This window comes from Heteronotia binoei, chromosome 21 (genome assembly GCF_032191835.1).
Source record: "Heteronotia binoei isolate CCM8104 ecotype False Entrance Well chromosome 21, APGP_CSIRO_Hbin_v1, whole genome shotgun sequence".
Taxonomy (NCBI): Eukaryota; Metazoa; Chordata; class Lepidosauria; order Squamata; family Gekkonidae; genus Heteronotia; species Heteronotia binoei.
The window spans coordinates 9,501,067-9,515,047 of record NC_083243.1 but is presented as its reverse complement, the minus strand read 5'-3'; the positions used below and the strand labels follow the sequence as shown (position 1 = coordinate 9,515,047).

The window sequence follows — 13,981 nt, the reverse complement described above, 5'->3', positions numbered from 1 at the left end:
AACCCCTGCCAAATGGAGGTGGACTCAGGGTCCTCCATTTCCCTTATTGCGGAAGAAACCCTAAGAGAACTGTGTCCCCGCCAGCGGCTGCAACTTCGGCCGGCAGACTTCATACTCCGGGACTTCCAGAAGAACCCGGTGCAAATTGCGGGGTGGGCGCGGGTACAAGTCGAGCGGGGGTCCTTCCACGGCCCGCTGGACATCCTGGTGGTTAAGCGCCAGCTGGCCACCCTGCTAGGTCTGGCCTGGTTCAAACCCTTGGGAATCCGAGTGGAGGGGGTGGGCCAGACCATCACGCCCCGGGGGTTCGGGGAGATTTGCAAGGAATTCCCCGAGGTATTCGATGGGTCCCTAGGGAGCTACCGGGGGCCGCCCATCTCCTTGCCCCTAGATCCCGCGGTCAGACCGATTCGGCTCAAGGCCAGGAGGGTTCCATTCGCCTTGAAACCTAAGATTGAGGCAGAGTTAGACCGCCTCACGGCACAAGGCGTCCTCGAGCCGGTGGACTACGCCACCTGGGAAACCCCCATAGTTACCCCCATCAAGCCGAACGGGGAGGTGCGGATCTGTGCCGATTATAAATGCACCATAAACAAGGCACTACAGGACAACCCCTACCCAGTGCCGGTGGTGAGCCATGTCCTGGCCGCCCTAGCGGGGGCTAGGATATTTGGGAAGCTAGACCTGGCCCAGGCCTACCAGCAGCTCCCAGTAGACAATAAGACGGCGGAGGCCCAAACGATCGTGACCCACAGGGGGGCTTTCCGGGTAAAGAGACTTCAGTTCGGGGTTAGCGTCGCTCCGGGGATTTTCCAGAGCCTAATGGACGCTCTCCTTAAAGGGATCCCAGGAGTCCAGCCGTTTTTCGACGACGTTTTAGTCGCCGCCCCGGACCCCGATGAATTCGGCAACCGCCTTCGAGAGGTGCTCCGCCGGTTCCAGGCAGCGGGGCTCAAGGTCAAGAGAGAGAAATGCTTGCTGGGGGTTCCACGGGTGGAGTTTCTGGGGTTCGCCGTCGACGCAGCAGGCATCCACCCCACGGAAGAAAAGACCCGAGCCATAGTGCAAGCTCCGGCTCCCACTTGTAAAGCGGAGCTCCAAAGCTTCTTGGGGGTGCTCAACTTTTACCACTCCTTCCTCCCCCACAAGGCAGCCTTGGCGGAACCCCTTCACCGGCTGCTGGACAAAAAAGCCCCTTGGGTTTGGGGCAAGCGACAGGCCGCGGCGTTTCAGGCGGTCAAGGACGTCCTGGTGTCCAATGCGGTGCTCCACCATTTTGACGAGGCCCTCCCCGTCATCCTGGCCTGCGATGCGTCGCCGTATGGGGTGGGAGCAGTCCTGGGGCACCAGCTTCCGGACGGGAGGGAGGTACCGGTCGCATATTACTCCCGCACACTCACTTCAGCCGAGCGCAACTACGCGCAAATAGATAAAGAGGCCCTGGCAATCGTGGCAGGGGTCCGGAAGTTCCATGAGTATCTATATGGGAGAAGGTTCACCATTGCCACGGACCACAAGCCCCTCTTAGGTCTACTGGCCCCAGACCGACAAACCCCCCAAATACTCTCACAGCGCGTGTTGAGGTGGAACCAATTCCTCAACTCATACACGTACACACTGGTTCATAGGGCCGGCAAGGCTATGGGACACGCGGATGCGCTTAGCCGTTTGCCGCTGCCGGAGACGGGTCCGGACCCCGCACCCGCACACCAGGTCATGATGATAGAGAGCCTCCCAGAGCCGCCCCTCCACGCAGCGGAGGTGGCCAAGGCCACCCAGAAACACAGGACACTGGCACGGGTGCTCGACTGGGTGGTGAGGGGGTGGCCAGAGGGAAACATGGGGGAAGAATTCAAGCCTTACAAGGCGAGGAGGGAGGAATTAGCCGCACACAAGGGCTGCATACTTTGGGGCAGTAGGGTAGTGATTCCACCCCCGCTCCAAAAGCGTGTTCTAGAATCCCTACACGAGACTCATCCCGGCATAGTGCGGATGAAGGCTCTGGCCAGGAGCTACGTCTGGTGGCCGGGAATGGACGGGGAGATCGAGGGCTGGGTCCGCGGGTGCCAGACCTGCCAGGAATCACGGCCCGAGCCGCCCAGCGCCCCCGTCACTAGGTGGGAGTCCACCCGGAAACCATGGTCGAGGCTCCATATCGACTTTGCGGGCCCATTCCAGGGGCAGACCTTCATCATAATGGTGGACTCCTACACCAAATGGCTGGAGGTCATCCCCGTAGGGTCCACCTCGTCCACAGCCGCGATCAGAGCTCTGCGCAGGGTCCTATGCACACATGGCATCCCGGACACCATAGTCTCTGATAACGGGGCCGCCTTCACCTCAGCCGACTTCCAGGCGTTCCTGCAAAGATATCTGATCAGGCACATAAGGTCGGCTCCCTTCCATCCGGCCACCAACGGCCAGGCGGAGCGGATGGTCCGCACAACAAAGGAGGCCCTCGGCCGGATTGTACAGGGGGACTGGGACCACAGGCTGGCCGCGTTCCTCTTCGATAATCGGATCACCCCTAACCCGGTCACAGGAGTCAGCCCGGCTGAGCTCCTCATGGGACGCAAACTCATAACCCGGCTGGACCGGCTGCATCCCGACCGAGCTTCAGACACCCGCGGGAGCCCCGAAGTCCGAGACGCCGCCCGGGGCTTCTTCGCGGGCGACCCAGTTTTCGCCAGAAACTATGCTAGGGGCCCCGATTGGGTGGCGGGGCGGGTACTGAGGGTAACCGGGTCCCGCCACTACGACATATCAACGGAGGGGGGCCAGGTACTACGGCGGCACATTGACCAGTTGAGGCGCCGCACCCTTCCGGAGGCCCCCACAGACACGGACGAGGCTATATCCAGCGAGGAGCCTAACGGTGACCGCCTAGAGGACGCGATCCCAACATCCGTGATGCGGGCGCCGGAGGGACCGGAACCGACTGAGCCCGAGGGATCCGCTGAACCGGACGGGCCGCCCCCGTCCACCCCAGGACCTACCGAGGCACCATCCTCGGCGGCCGCGCCGCCGACACCGGGACCCCCCCGACGGTCCACTCGGGAGCGCCGGCCCCCCGCATACTTACAGGACTTTGTACATTAACCAGGGGGGGAGGGGTGTAGTGTATCAAGAAATGTCATGCGACCCGATGGGGGGGGCAACTGGGCAGTCCCAGGAGCCCCAGCGCCGGGAGCCTGTCCCTGCCTATCTACAGCTGTGGCGGGAAGTTAAAGGGGCTGGATTGGCCCGACCAACCCAGTAGGCAGTACCCGGGATTGTATATAAGCGGGACCCGGCCCGCGTGCTCGCTCTCTTGCAACGTGCTCCTAATAAACCATGTTGCCCTACTCTCGTCTCCGCCTCGAGTACGTTACACTCTTGTGTTCTAATGAAGGCCTCAGCCTCTCTGCCCTGCTGTTGGTTCTCCAGAGGAACTGGTTGGCCACTGTGGGAGACAGGATGCTGGACTAGATGGACCCTCACTGGTCTGATCCAGCAGGGCTCTTCTGATGTTCTTGTGAAGGCCTCAGCGTCTCTGCCCTGTTGTGGGCCCTCCAGAGGAACTGGCTGGCCACTGTGTGAGACAGGAGGCTGGACTAGATGGACCCTCGCTGGTCTGATTCAGCAGGGCTCTTCTGATGTTCTTATGAAGGCCTCAGCGTCTCTGCCCTGTTGTGGGCCCTCCAGAGGAACTGGCTGGCCACTGTGTGAGACAGGAGGCTGGACTAGATGGACCCTCGCTGGTCTGATTCAGCAGGGCTCTTCTGATGTTCTTATGAAGGCCTCGGCCTCTCTGCCCTGTTGCTGGCCCTCCAGAGGAACTGGCTGGCCACTGTGTGAGACAGGAGGCTGGACTAGATGGACCCTCACTGGTCTGATCCAGCAGGGCTCTTCTGTTGTTCTTATGAAGGTCTCGGCCTCTCTGCCTTGTTGTTGGCCCTCCAGAAGAACTGGTTGGCCACTGTATGAGACAGGAGGCTGGACTAGATGGACCCTCACTGGTCTGATCCAGCAGGCCTCTTCTGATGTTCCAATGAAGGCCTCAGCCTCCGTGCCCTGTTGTTGGCCCTCCAGAGGAACTGGTTGGCCAATGTGTGAGACAGGATGCTGGACTGGATGGACCCTAACTGGTCTGATCCGGCAGGGCTTTTATGTTCTTATGAAAAATCTTCCAAATAAATTAATTAAGTTGAATTAATAGCACACAGTGACCAGGAGATGGCAATAGAGCACTTTTCTACAGATAGAAAAACTTTATTGTTTGGTTGTTCTCTTTAATAGCGGGGTGGGGCGGGGGGGGTGGAAATAGTCTTGCCAATTAATTTTTACACAACATCTGTCACTCTAAATTATGCCTTGCAAATCGCAGGTGGTTTCTGAGGTGAACATCAGAGTGGTTACATGTCCCATGCCAATTCCTTCCTTCTGCTGTCTTGTTCTTCCTTTTTTCATAGGAAAATGGGGCCTTGGTCTAAACACAAGCCATTGGCCTGATCCAACATGGCTTCTCTTATGTTCTTATGTCTGGGGCAGTGATGCTCTGTATTATTGGTCCTTGAGGGGGGGCACTGTCGGAGGGCTTCTAGTGTCCTGGCCCCACTGGTGGACTTCCTGATGGCGCCTGGTTTTTTTGGCCACTGTGTGACACAGAGTGTTGGACTGGATGGGCCATTGTCCTGATTCAACATGGCTTCTCTTATGTTCTTATGTGACACAGAGTGTTGGACTGGAGGGGCCACTGGCCAGATCCAGCATGGCTTCTCTTATGTTCCTATGTGACACACAGTGTTGGACTGGATGGGCCATTGGCCTGATCCAACAGGGCTTCTCTTATGTTCTTATGTGACACAGAGTGTTGGACTGGAGGGGCCATTGGCCTGATCCAACATGGCTTCTCTTATGTTCTTATGTCTGGGGCAGTAATGCTCTGTATTCTTGGTGCTTGGGGAGGTCGTCACAGTGGGAGGGCTTCTAGTGTCTTGGTCCCACTGGTGGACCTCCTGATGGTACTTGGGTTTTTTGGTCTTTGTGTGACACAGAGTGTTGGACTGGATGGGCCATTGGCCTGATCCAACATGGCTTCTCTTATGTTCTTACATCGGGGGCAGTGATGCTCTGTATTCTTGGTCCTTGATGGGGGGCACAGTGGTAGGGCTTCTAGTGTCCTGGCCCCACTGGTGGACCTCCTGATGGCGCCTGGGTTTTTTTGACCACTGTGTGACACAGAGTGTTGGACTGGATGAGCGACTGGCCTGCTCCAACATGGCTTCTCTTATGTGACACAGAGTGTTGGACTGGATGAGCGACTGGCCTGATCCAACATGGCTTCTCTTATGTGACCCAGAGTGTTGGACTGGATGGGCCTTTGGCCTGATCCAACATAGCTTCTCTTATTTTCTTATGTGACACAGAGTGTTGGACTGGATGGGCCATTGGCCTGATCCAGCATGGCTTCTCTTATGTTCTTATGTGACACAGTGTTGGACTGGATGGGCCACTGGCCTGATCCAACATGGCTTCTCTTATGTTCTTATGTGACACAGTGTTGGACTGAAGGGGCCATTGGCCTGATCCAACATGGCTTCTCTTATGTTCTTATGTGACACAGTGTTGGACTGGAGGGGCCACTGGCCTGATCCAAAACGGCTTCTCTTATGTTCTTATGTGACACAGAGTGTCGGACTGGATGGGCCACTGGCCTGATCCAACATGGCTTCTCTGATGTTCTTATGTGACACAGAGTGTCGGACTGGATGGGCCACTGGCCTGATCCAACATGGCTTCTCTGATGTTCTTATGTGACACAGAGTGTCGGACTGGATGGGCCACTGGCCTGATCCAACATGGCTTCTCTGATGTTCTTATGTGACACAGAGTGTCGGACTGGATGGGCCACTGGCCTGATCCAACATGGCTTCTCTGATGTTCTTATGTGACACAGAGTGTCGGACTGGATGGGCCACTGGCCTGATCCAACATGGCTTCTCTTATGTTCTTATGTGACACAGAGTGTCGGACTGGATGGGCCACTGGCCTGATCCAACATGGCTTCTCTGATGTTCTTATGTGACACAGAGTGTTGGACTGGAGGGGCCAGTGGCCTGATCCAAGATGGCTTCTCTTAAGTTCTTATGGCCATTCCTAGAGCTACCTGACATCACTTTTGGTAAAAAAACCTTGTTGTGATGTGACACCACAGGCAGATGTGACACCCCTCCCGTTTCTGCACCCACAGAGTTGTCGTTTTTTTCATCACTCCTTCCTCTCATATCCCATAGCCTCCTCGAGTTCACGTTTGGCTTGCCAAGTGGCAGTTCAAGAAACACTTAGGAAAAGGGTGATAGCTGGGTTGCCGACTCCAAGCTGGAAGACAGATCCAAATGGGCAGCCGTGTTGGTCTGAAGCAATAGAACAAAGTAGGAGTCCGGCATAGGGTTGCCAATCCCCAGGTTGGGGCAGGGGATCCCCTGGCTTGGAGGCCCTCCCTCCGCTTCAGGGTCATCAGAAAGCAGGGGGGGGGAGGAAATGTCTGCTGGGCACTATGGAGATCGATTCCCATGGGGTATAATGGAAAATTGACCTGCTGGTATTGTGGCTGAGGGGGGGCTGTTTTTTGAGGTAGAGGCACCTAATTTGTAGCATAGCATCTGGTGCCTCTCCCCAAAATACCCTGCAAGTTTCAAAAAGTTTGGACCAGGGGATCCAATACTTTGAGCCCCAAAAGGAGGTGCCCCTATCCGTCGTTATTTCCAATGGAGGGAAGGCATTTAAAAGGTGTGCCGTCCCTTTCAATGTGATGGCCAGAACTCCCTTTGGAGTTCAATGATGCTCGTCCCAACCTTGCTCCTGGCTCCAACCCAAAAGTCTTCTGGCTCCGCCCCCAAAGTCTCCTGGCTCCACCCCCAAAGTCCCCAGGTATTTCTTGAGTTGGACTTGGCAACCCTAGCCAGTAGCACCTTTAAGACCAGCAAAGTTTCGATTCAGAACGTAAGCTCTCGTGTGCTAGAAGCACACTTCATCAGGCAATAGGCTGGATTGGCGAGCAGTCCTAAATATAGAGAAAGCGGGCAGCGAATTAGCACACAAAATAATGGAAATGTTTGTTAGATGAAGAGAAGTACAATTTGGGGTGTGGTGGTTGTTAGTTTATGTCAACTGGGCTGCATCAACAAGGGGGCCAGAAAAGTCAGAATAGCAGATCGATGTCTAGGTGAAGTGCCATAAATAAGAGTCTGTTGCGATTTTAGCTCTGGGTTTAGAATGAGGGCATTAGTTTCTCAAGAGGTTTAATTTAAACATGGAACACACATATAAGCATCATTCTAGTTTGCCATTAGGGGGGGGGGGGAAGAATACATTGAAATATAGCGGGAGATGGGTTTAGTATACGTAGAGGTTTACAAGATAATGCATGGGATGGAGAAAGTAGAGAAAGAAGTCCTTTTCTCCCTTTCTCACAATACAAGAACTCGTGGGCATTCGATGAAATTGCTGACGGGTTAAAACGGATAAAAGGAAGTCCTTCTTCACCCAAAGGGTGATCCAACATGGCTTCTCTTATGTTCTTCTGTGATACAGAGTGTTGGACTGGAGGGGCCATTGGCCTGATCCAACATGGCTTCTCTTATGTTCTTCTGTGTGACACAGAGTGTTGGACTGGATGGGCCACTGGCCTGATCCAACATGGCTTCTCTTATGTTCTTCTGTGTGACACAGAGTGTTGGACTGGAGGGGCCACTGGCCTGATCCAGCATGGCTTCTCTTCTGTTCTTATGTGACACAGAGTGTTGGACTGGAGGGGCCATTGGCCTGATCCAACATGGCTTCTCTTATGTTCTTATGTGACACAGAGTGTTGGACTGGATGGGCCATTGGCCTGATCCAACATGGCTTCTCTTATGTTCTTATGTGACACAGAGTGTTGGACTGGATGGGCCATTGGCCTGATCCAACATGGCTTCTCTTATGTTCTTATGTAATGAGATACACAGCCATGTCCCTTATTTGAGTATTTCAATACAAAAAAAATTATCCTGATACATTATTCTAAAAGAGAAGTACATTGGAATCCTTCCCAGCGGGCAGCCGTGTTGGTCCGAAGCAAGAGAACAAAGCAGTATACAAGTGCACCTTTAAGACCAACGGAATTTTATTCAGGATGTCAGCTTTCGTATGTAAGTCTGCTTAAGAGCATACGAAAGCTGACGTTCTGAATAAAACTTCGTTGGTCTTAAAGGTGCGCTTGTCTGCTGCTTTGTTGCACAGGGGTACTGCGGATACGTTGCTGGATTCCAGGCTGGGAAATTCCTGGAGATTTGGGGGCAGAGCCTCTGGGAAAGGGGTGACGCTCAGCGGGAAAGTGAGGCCATAGGGGGTAGGGTTGCCAAGTCCAATTTAAGAAATATCTGGGGACTTTGGGGGTGGAGCCAGGAGTCTTTGGGGGTGGAGCCAGGAGACATTGGGGGCGGAGCCAACAGCAAGGGTGTGACAAGCATAATTGAACTTCAAGAGAGTTCTGGCCATCACATTTAAAGGGACTGCACAAATTTTTAAATGCCTTCCTTCCATAGGAAATAATGAAGGATAGGGGCACCTTCTTTTGGGGCTCATAGAATTGGACCCCCTGGTCCAATCTTTTTGAAACTTGGGAGGTATTTTGGGGAGAGGCACTAGATGCTATACTGAAAATTTGGTGCCTCTATCTCAAAAAACAGCCCCCCCCAGAGCCCCCGATAGCCGCGGATCAATTCCCAATCATTACCTATGGGAATCGTTCATGGAGGTGCATGATGGCTCTGGGGGCGGGGCTTCCCCCGCCGGCCAGCTGGCCGGGGGAGGGGGGAAGCCTGTAAAACCGGGGGATCCCCCGCTGGACCCTGGGGATTGGGAAGCCTAATAGGGGGTCTACTCTCTGAACTTTCCATTTTCTCCAGGGGAGCTGATCTGTGTGGCCTGGAAATCACTTGTTGTTTCAGGAGAACCGCAGGCCCCACCTAGAGTCTCGCAGCCCGAAGAGGGAGTTTGGAAGTCGTTGTGCAGTTCTCCTGGCCCTGGGCATACTGGGGGGAAAAATTGCTACACCAGCTTTGAAGGAAAAACACAGTCAGATGCTTCAGGGAATGAATAAGTCTGCTGACAGAAAACTAAAAAGAACCAGAGCAGAAAATTCCCTCAGTGGGCAAGAAACTCGCGACAGAACAGCAGGTTTCAGGTTTCCAGAAATGCTTTTCTGGCTCTTTCGTTCGGTGGCTTGAGGAGTCGAAGAAGACTTTCAGTCCAACACAAGAATGGGCACCACAGAAAAGTCATAAAACGTTACAGAAGTAAATTCATTCCTCCTTCCAGAGCGATTCCTGCATCCCATGCAATCCGGGGTGGATTGGCCCCGTCACAAACCAGCAAGAGAACTAAGGTCCAGTGGCCCCTTTAAGACCAACAAAATTTAATTCTGGGTATACGCTTTTGTGCACCTCCTTTAGAGGTGCACAAAAGCGTATACCCAGAATTAAACGGGGCCACTGTACTCAAATGTTCTGTTACTTCAGACCAACACAGTGAACTCACCTGAACATACTAGGAAGAAGAAGAGGATGACATTGGATTTATATCCCGCCCTCCACTCCGAATCTCAGAGTCTCAGAGCAGCCTACAATCTCCTTTCCCTTCCTCCCCCACAACAGACACTCTGTGAAGTGGGTGGGGCTGTGAGGGCTCTCTCAGCAGCTGCCCTTTCAACGACAGAGTCTCAGAGCGGCCTACAATCTCCTTTCCATTCCTCCCCCACAACAGACACCCTGTGAGGTGGGTGGGGCTGGAGAGGGCTTTCCCAGCAGCTGCCCTTTCAAGGACAAAGTCTCAGAGCGGCCTACAATCTCCTTTCCCTTCCTCCCCCACAACAGGTGCCCTGTGAGGTGGGTGGGGCTGAGAGGGCTCTCCCAGCACCTGCCCTTCATAAGCGGCAGGTCCTTGAAAGGACAGCTGCTGTGGGAGCCCTCTCAGCCCCACCCACCTCACAGGGTGTCTGTTGTGGGGGAGGAAGGGAAAGGAGATTGTGAGCCGCTCTGAGACTCTGTCCTTGAAAGGGCAACTGCTGTGAGAGCCCTCTCCAGCCCCACCCACCTCACAGGGTGTCCGTTGTGGGGGAGGAAGGGAAAGTAGATTGTAGGCCGCTCTGAGACTCTGTCCTTGAAAGGGCAGCTGCTGTGAGAGTCCTCTCACATCACCCACCTCACAGGGTGTCTGTTGTGGGGGAGGAAGGTAAAGGAGATTGTGAGCCGCTCTGAGACTCTGTCCTTGGAAAGGCAGCTGCTGTGAGAGCCCTCTCCAGCCCCACCCACCTCACAGGGTGTCTCTTGTGCGGGAGGAAGGGAAAGGAGATTGCAGGCCGCTCTGAGTCTCTGTCCTTGAAAGGGCAGCTGCTGTGAGAGCCCTCTCAGCCCCACCCACCTCACAGGGTGTCTGTTGTGGGGGAGGAAGGGAAAGTAGATTGTAGGCCGCTCTGAGTCTCTGTCCTTGAAAGGGCAGCTGCTGTGAGAGCCCTCTCCAGCCCCATCCACCTCACAGGGTGTCCGTTGTGGGGGAGGAAGGGAATGGAGATTGTGAGCCGCTCTGAGACTCTGTCCTTGAAAGGGCAGCTTCTGGAGAGCTCTCTCAGCCCCACCTACCTCACAGGGTGTCTGTTGTGGGGGAGGAAGGGAAAGTAGATTGTAGGCCGCTCTGAGTCTCTGTCCTTGAAAGGGCAGCTTCTGGGAGAGCCCTCTCAGCCCCACCCACCTCACAGGGTGTCTGTTGTGGGGGAGGAAGGGAAAGTAGATTGTAGGCCGCTCTGAGTCTCTGTCCTTGAAAGGGCAGCTGCTGTGAGAGCCCTCTCCAGCCCCATCCACCTCACAGGGTGTCCGTTGTGGGGGAGGAAGGGAATGGAGATTGTGAGCCGCTCTGAGACTCTGTCCTTGAAAGGGCAGCTTCTGGGAGAGCTCTCTCAGCCCCACCTACCTCACAGGGTGTCTGTTGTGGGGGGAGAAGATAAAGGAGATTGTGAGTGGCTCTGAGTCTCTGATTCAGAGAGAAGGGCGGGGTATAAATCTGCAGTCTTCTTCTCCTTCTTGAATCACTTGGAGGGGCAGGCATGAGTACCATCCATGCAAATGCACAGAGAGAGAGAGAGTTCTTTCCAGATGTTTGCCTTGACGAATTGACATCGTCATTTGCTCAGCGCAGCAGGAAAACGCTCTGCTGTGCCTCTTTCCTCTCCTTTTATGACTTGCGCATCCTCGAATGTGACACTGAAGGTTAGGTGTGCAGCTGCAAAGCGCGGGGCAAATCTGGAACAACAAAAAAAACAACACCACAACGCCGAAACTTGCTGGGAACAAAGCAGGAGTCAAGTTTCACCTTTAAGACCAACCAAGTTTTATTAAGAACGTCAGCTTTCATGTGCTCTCTAAGTACACTCCATCCGACAAAGGGCTCCGGTATTGTGGGCTGAAATACATGCAGTTTGTTGTTTAGGAGTGCAAACTGGCTGTGGTCCCATGATAAAACTGCGCACTCCTAAACAACAAACTGCATGTATTTCAGCCCACAATACCTGATCCCCTCGTCTGATGGAGTGTGCTTAGAGAGCACATGAAAGCTGACGTTCTCAATAAAACTCGGTTGGTCTTAAAGGTGAAACTTGACTCCTGTTTTGTTCAATGCTTCAGACCAACGCGGCTGCCCGCTTGGATCGAGCTCCGTGTATCGCTCGCCTCTTGTCAATTTCCTTTCTTACAAATCCACTCCCGCAATTTTAGTTGCTTGTATCGAAATGTTTACTGATGACAATAAGTCCGGATTTGCACCATGTATGCACAGGATACTTCGATATATTTAGAAGTATCAGCTTACAGGTATAACCGCTCTACTGTATCCCTGTTTCGCAATATTGCTTTATCCAAGCCACAATTTAAACCATCTTGGGTTGGGCCGAGCCATGTCGGTCCGGGCCATGTGTGTACCTATTTAAGATTTGGCAGGGAATTTTATTACCTTTTATGGCTATCCAGACCAAATGCCAAGCCACACTGTTTTATGTGCCCATGTGATCAGTTAGTTTGCCCTCTTAATCAACAAACTTAATCAACAAAGAGCCAGTTTGGCGTAGTGGTTGAGCGTGCGGACTCTTATCTGGGAGAACCGGGTTTGATTCCCCACTCCTCCACTTGCACCTGCTGAGATGGCCTTAGGTCAGCCATAGCCCTGGCAGAGGTTGTCCTTGAAAGGGCAGCTGCTGGGAGAGCCCTCTCAGCTCCACCCACCTCACAGGGTACCTGTTGTGGGGAAGGAAGGGAAAGGAGATTGTAGGCCACTCTGAGACTCTGTCCTTGGAAGGGCAGCTGCTAGGAGAGCCCTCTCAACCCCATTCACCTCACAGGGTGCCTGTTGTGGGGGAAGAAGGGAAAGGAGATTGTAGGCCACTCTGAGACTCTGTCCTTGGAAGGGCAGCTGCTGGGAGAGCCCTCTCAGCCCCACCCACCTCACAGGGTGCCTGTTGTGGGGGAGGAAGGGAAAGGAGATTGTAGGCCACTCTGAGACTCTGTCCTTGGAAGGGCAGCTGCTAGGAGAGCCCTCTCAGCCCCACCCACCTCACAGGGTGCCTGTTGTGGGGGAGGAAGGGAAAGGAGATTGTGAGCCGCTTTGAGACTCTTCGGAGTGGAGGGTGGGATATAAATCCAATATCTTCTTCTTCTACCTGTTCCAGCCACAATACCTGATCCCCTCGTCTGATGAGGTGTGCTTAGAGAGCACATGAAAGCTTATGTTCTAAATAAAACTTGGTTGGTCTTAAAGGTGACACTTGACTCCTGCTTTGTTCAGCTGCTTCAGACCAACACGGCCTGCCCGCTTGGATCTATTGCTGGGAACGCTTAACGGTTTGTCCCCTGGATCTTTCAGAGTGGAAATGAACAAGGCGATTCATTTATGAAAAGAACGGGAGACATTCATCGTCTTCAGAAAGCCAGACGCGAACGTTTGAGCGACACCGAACTCTTTGTTGGGCTTAAAGTGTCCGAAGGCAAAAATACAAAGAGGAGGGCGGAGATGGGATCGGAGCCAGCCGAAGATCATCGCCCAAAGCCGCTTCTCAAACAAAGGGCCCAGAGGACAAAAAGAAAAAGGTTCATTTCGTTTACTGAATTCATTTCAAACCACGGGTCTCCTGAGCTCATCGGCTTCGCTCTCAAGGTGGCCGCCGACTGATAATTAAAATGGCTTTTAGCAACCAGCGCGTTGCGTACGTGGATTCGTGCTTACGTTCCTTTACTAGTGTCCCTGCCGGGCTCATTGGAACCTTGAGGACTGAGCTTGGGGACTCAGGAACAATGGGCAGTAGGATCCAAATCCCTGCTGCCCTGGTCCAATCCCCGGCCCCCTGGTGGTTCAAATGACCCTAGCGCGGGAACCTTGACTGTATATAGTTGGCCCACTTAAGCAGCTTTCTAGCCCAGCCGTTACCCTGCTGTAACTCCATAAAGAGAGCTATGATCACTGAAACAGTATCTCATTTCTGCATTGAACCCACTGTATTATCATAGAATCCTAGAGATGGAAGAGACCTCCAGGGTCATCTAGTCCAACCCCCTGCACAATGCAGAAAACTCACAAACACCTCCCCCTAAATTCACAGGATCTTCATCGCTGTCAGATGGCCATCTAGCCTCTATTGAAAAACCTGCAAGGAAGGAGAGCCCACCACCTCCCGAGGAAGCTTGTTTCACTGAGGAACTCACAAACACCTCCCCCTAAATTCACAGGATCTTCATCGCTGTCAGATGGCCATCTAGCCTCTATTGAAAAACCTGCAAGGAAGGAGAGCCCACCACCTCCCGAGGAAGCTTGTTTCACTGAGGAATCGCTCTAACGGCCAGGAAGTTCTTCCTAATGTCGAGCCGAAAACTCTTCTAATTTAAATTCAACCCATTGGTTCTGGTCCTACCTTCTGGGG

The 13,981-nt window shown here is 53.6% G+C and overlaps 1 protein-coding gene across 1 annotated transcript in view; it reads left to right on the top strand.

Moving 5' to 3' along the window:
• LOC132588980 (maestro heat-like repeat-containing protein family member 2B) overlaps nucleotides 1–13,236 on the top strand; it is a 195,330-nt gene extending 182,094 nt beyond the window's left edge. The window contains 1 exon segment of the mRNA XM_060261483.1: nucleotides 12,931–13,236. Coding sequence (XP_060117466.1) covers nucleotides 12,931–13,236 — 306 coding nt within the window.
• The last annotated feature ends 745 nt before the right edge of the window (nucleotides 13,237–13,981 follow it).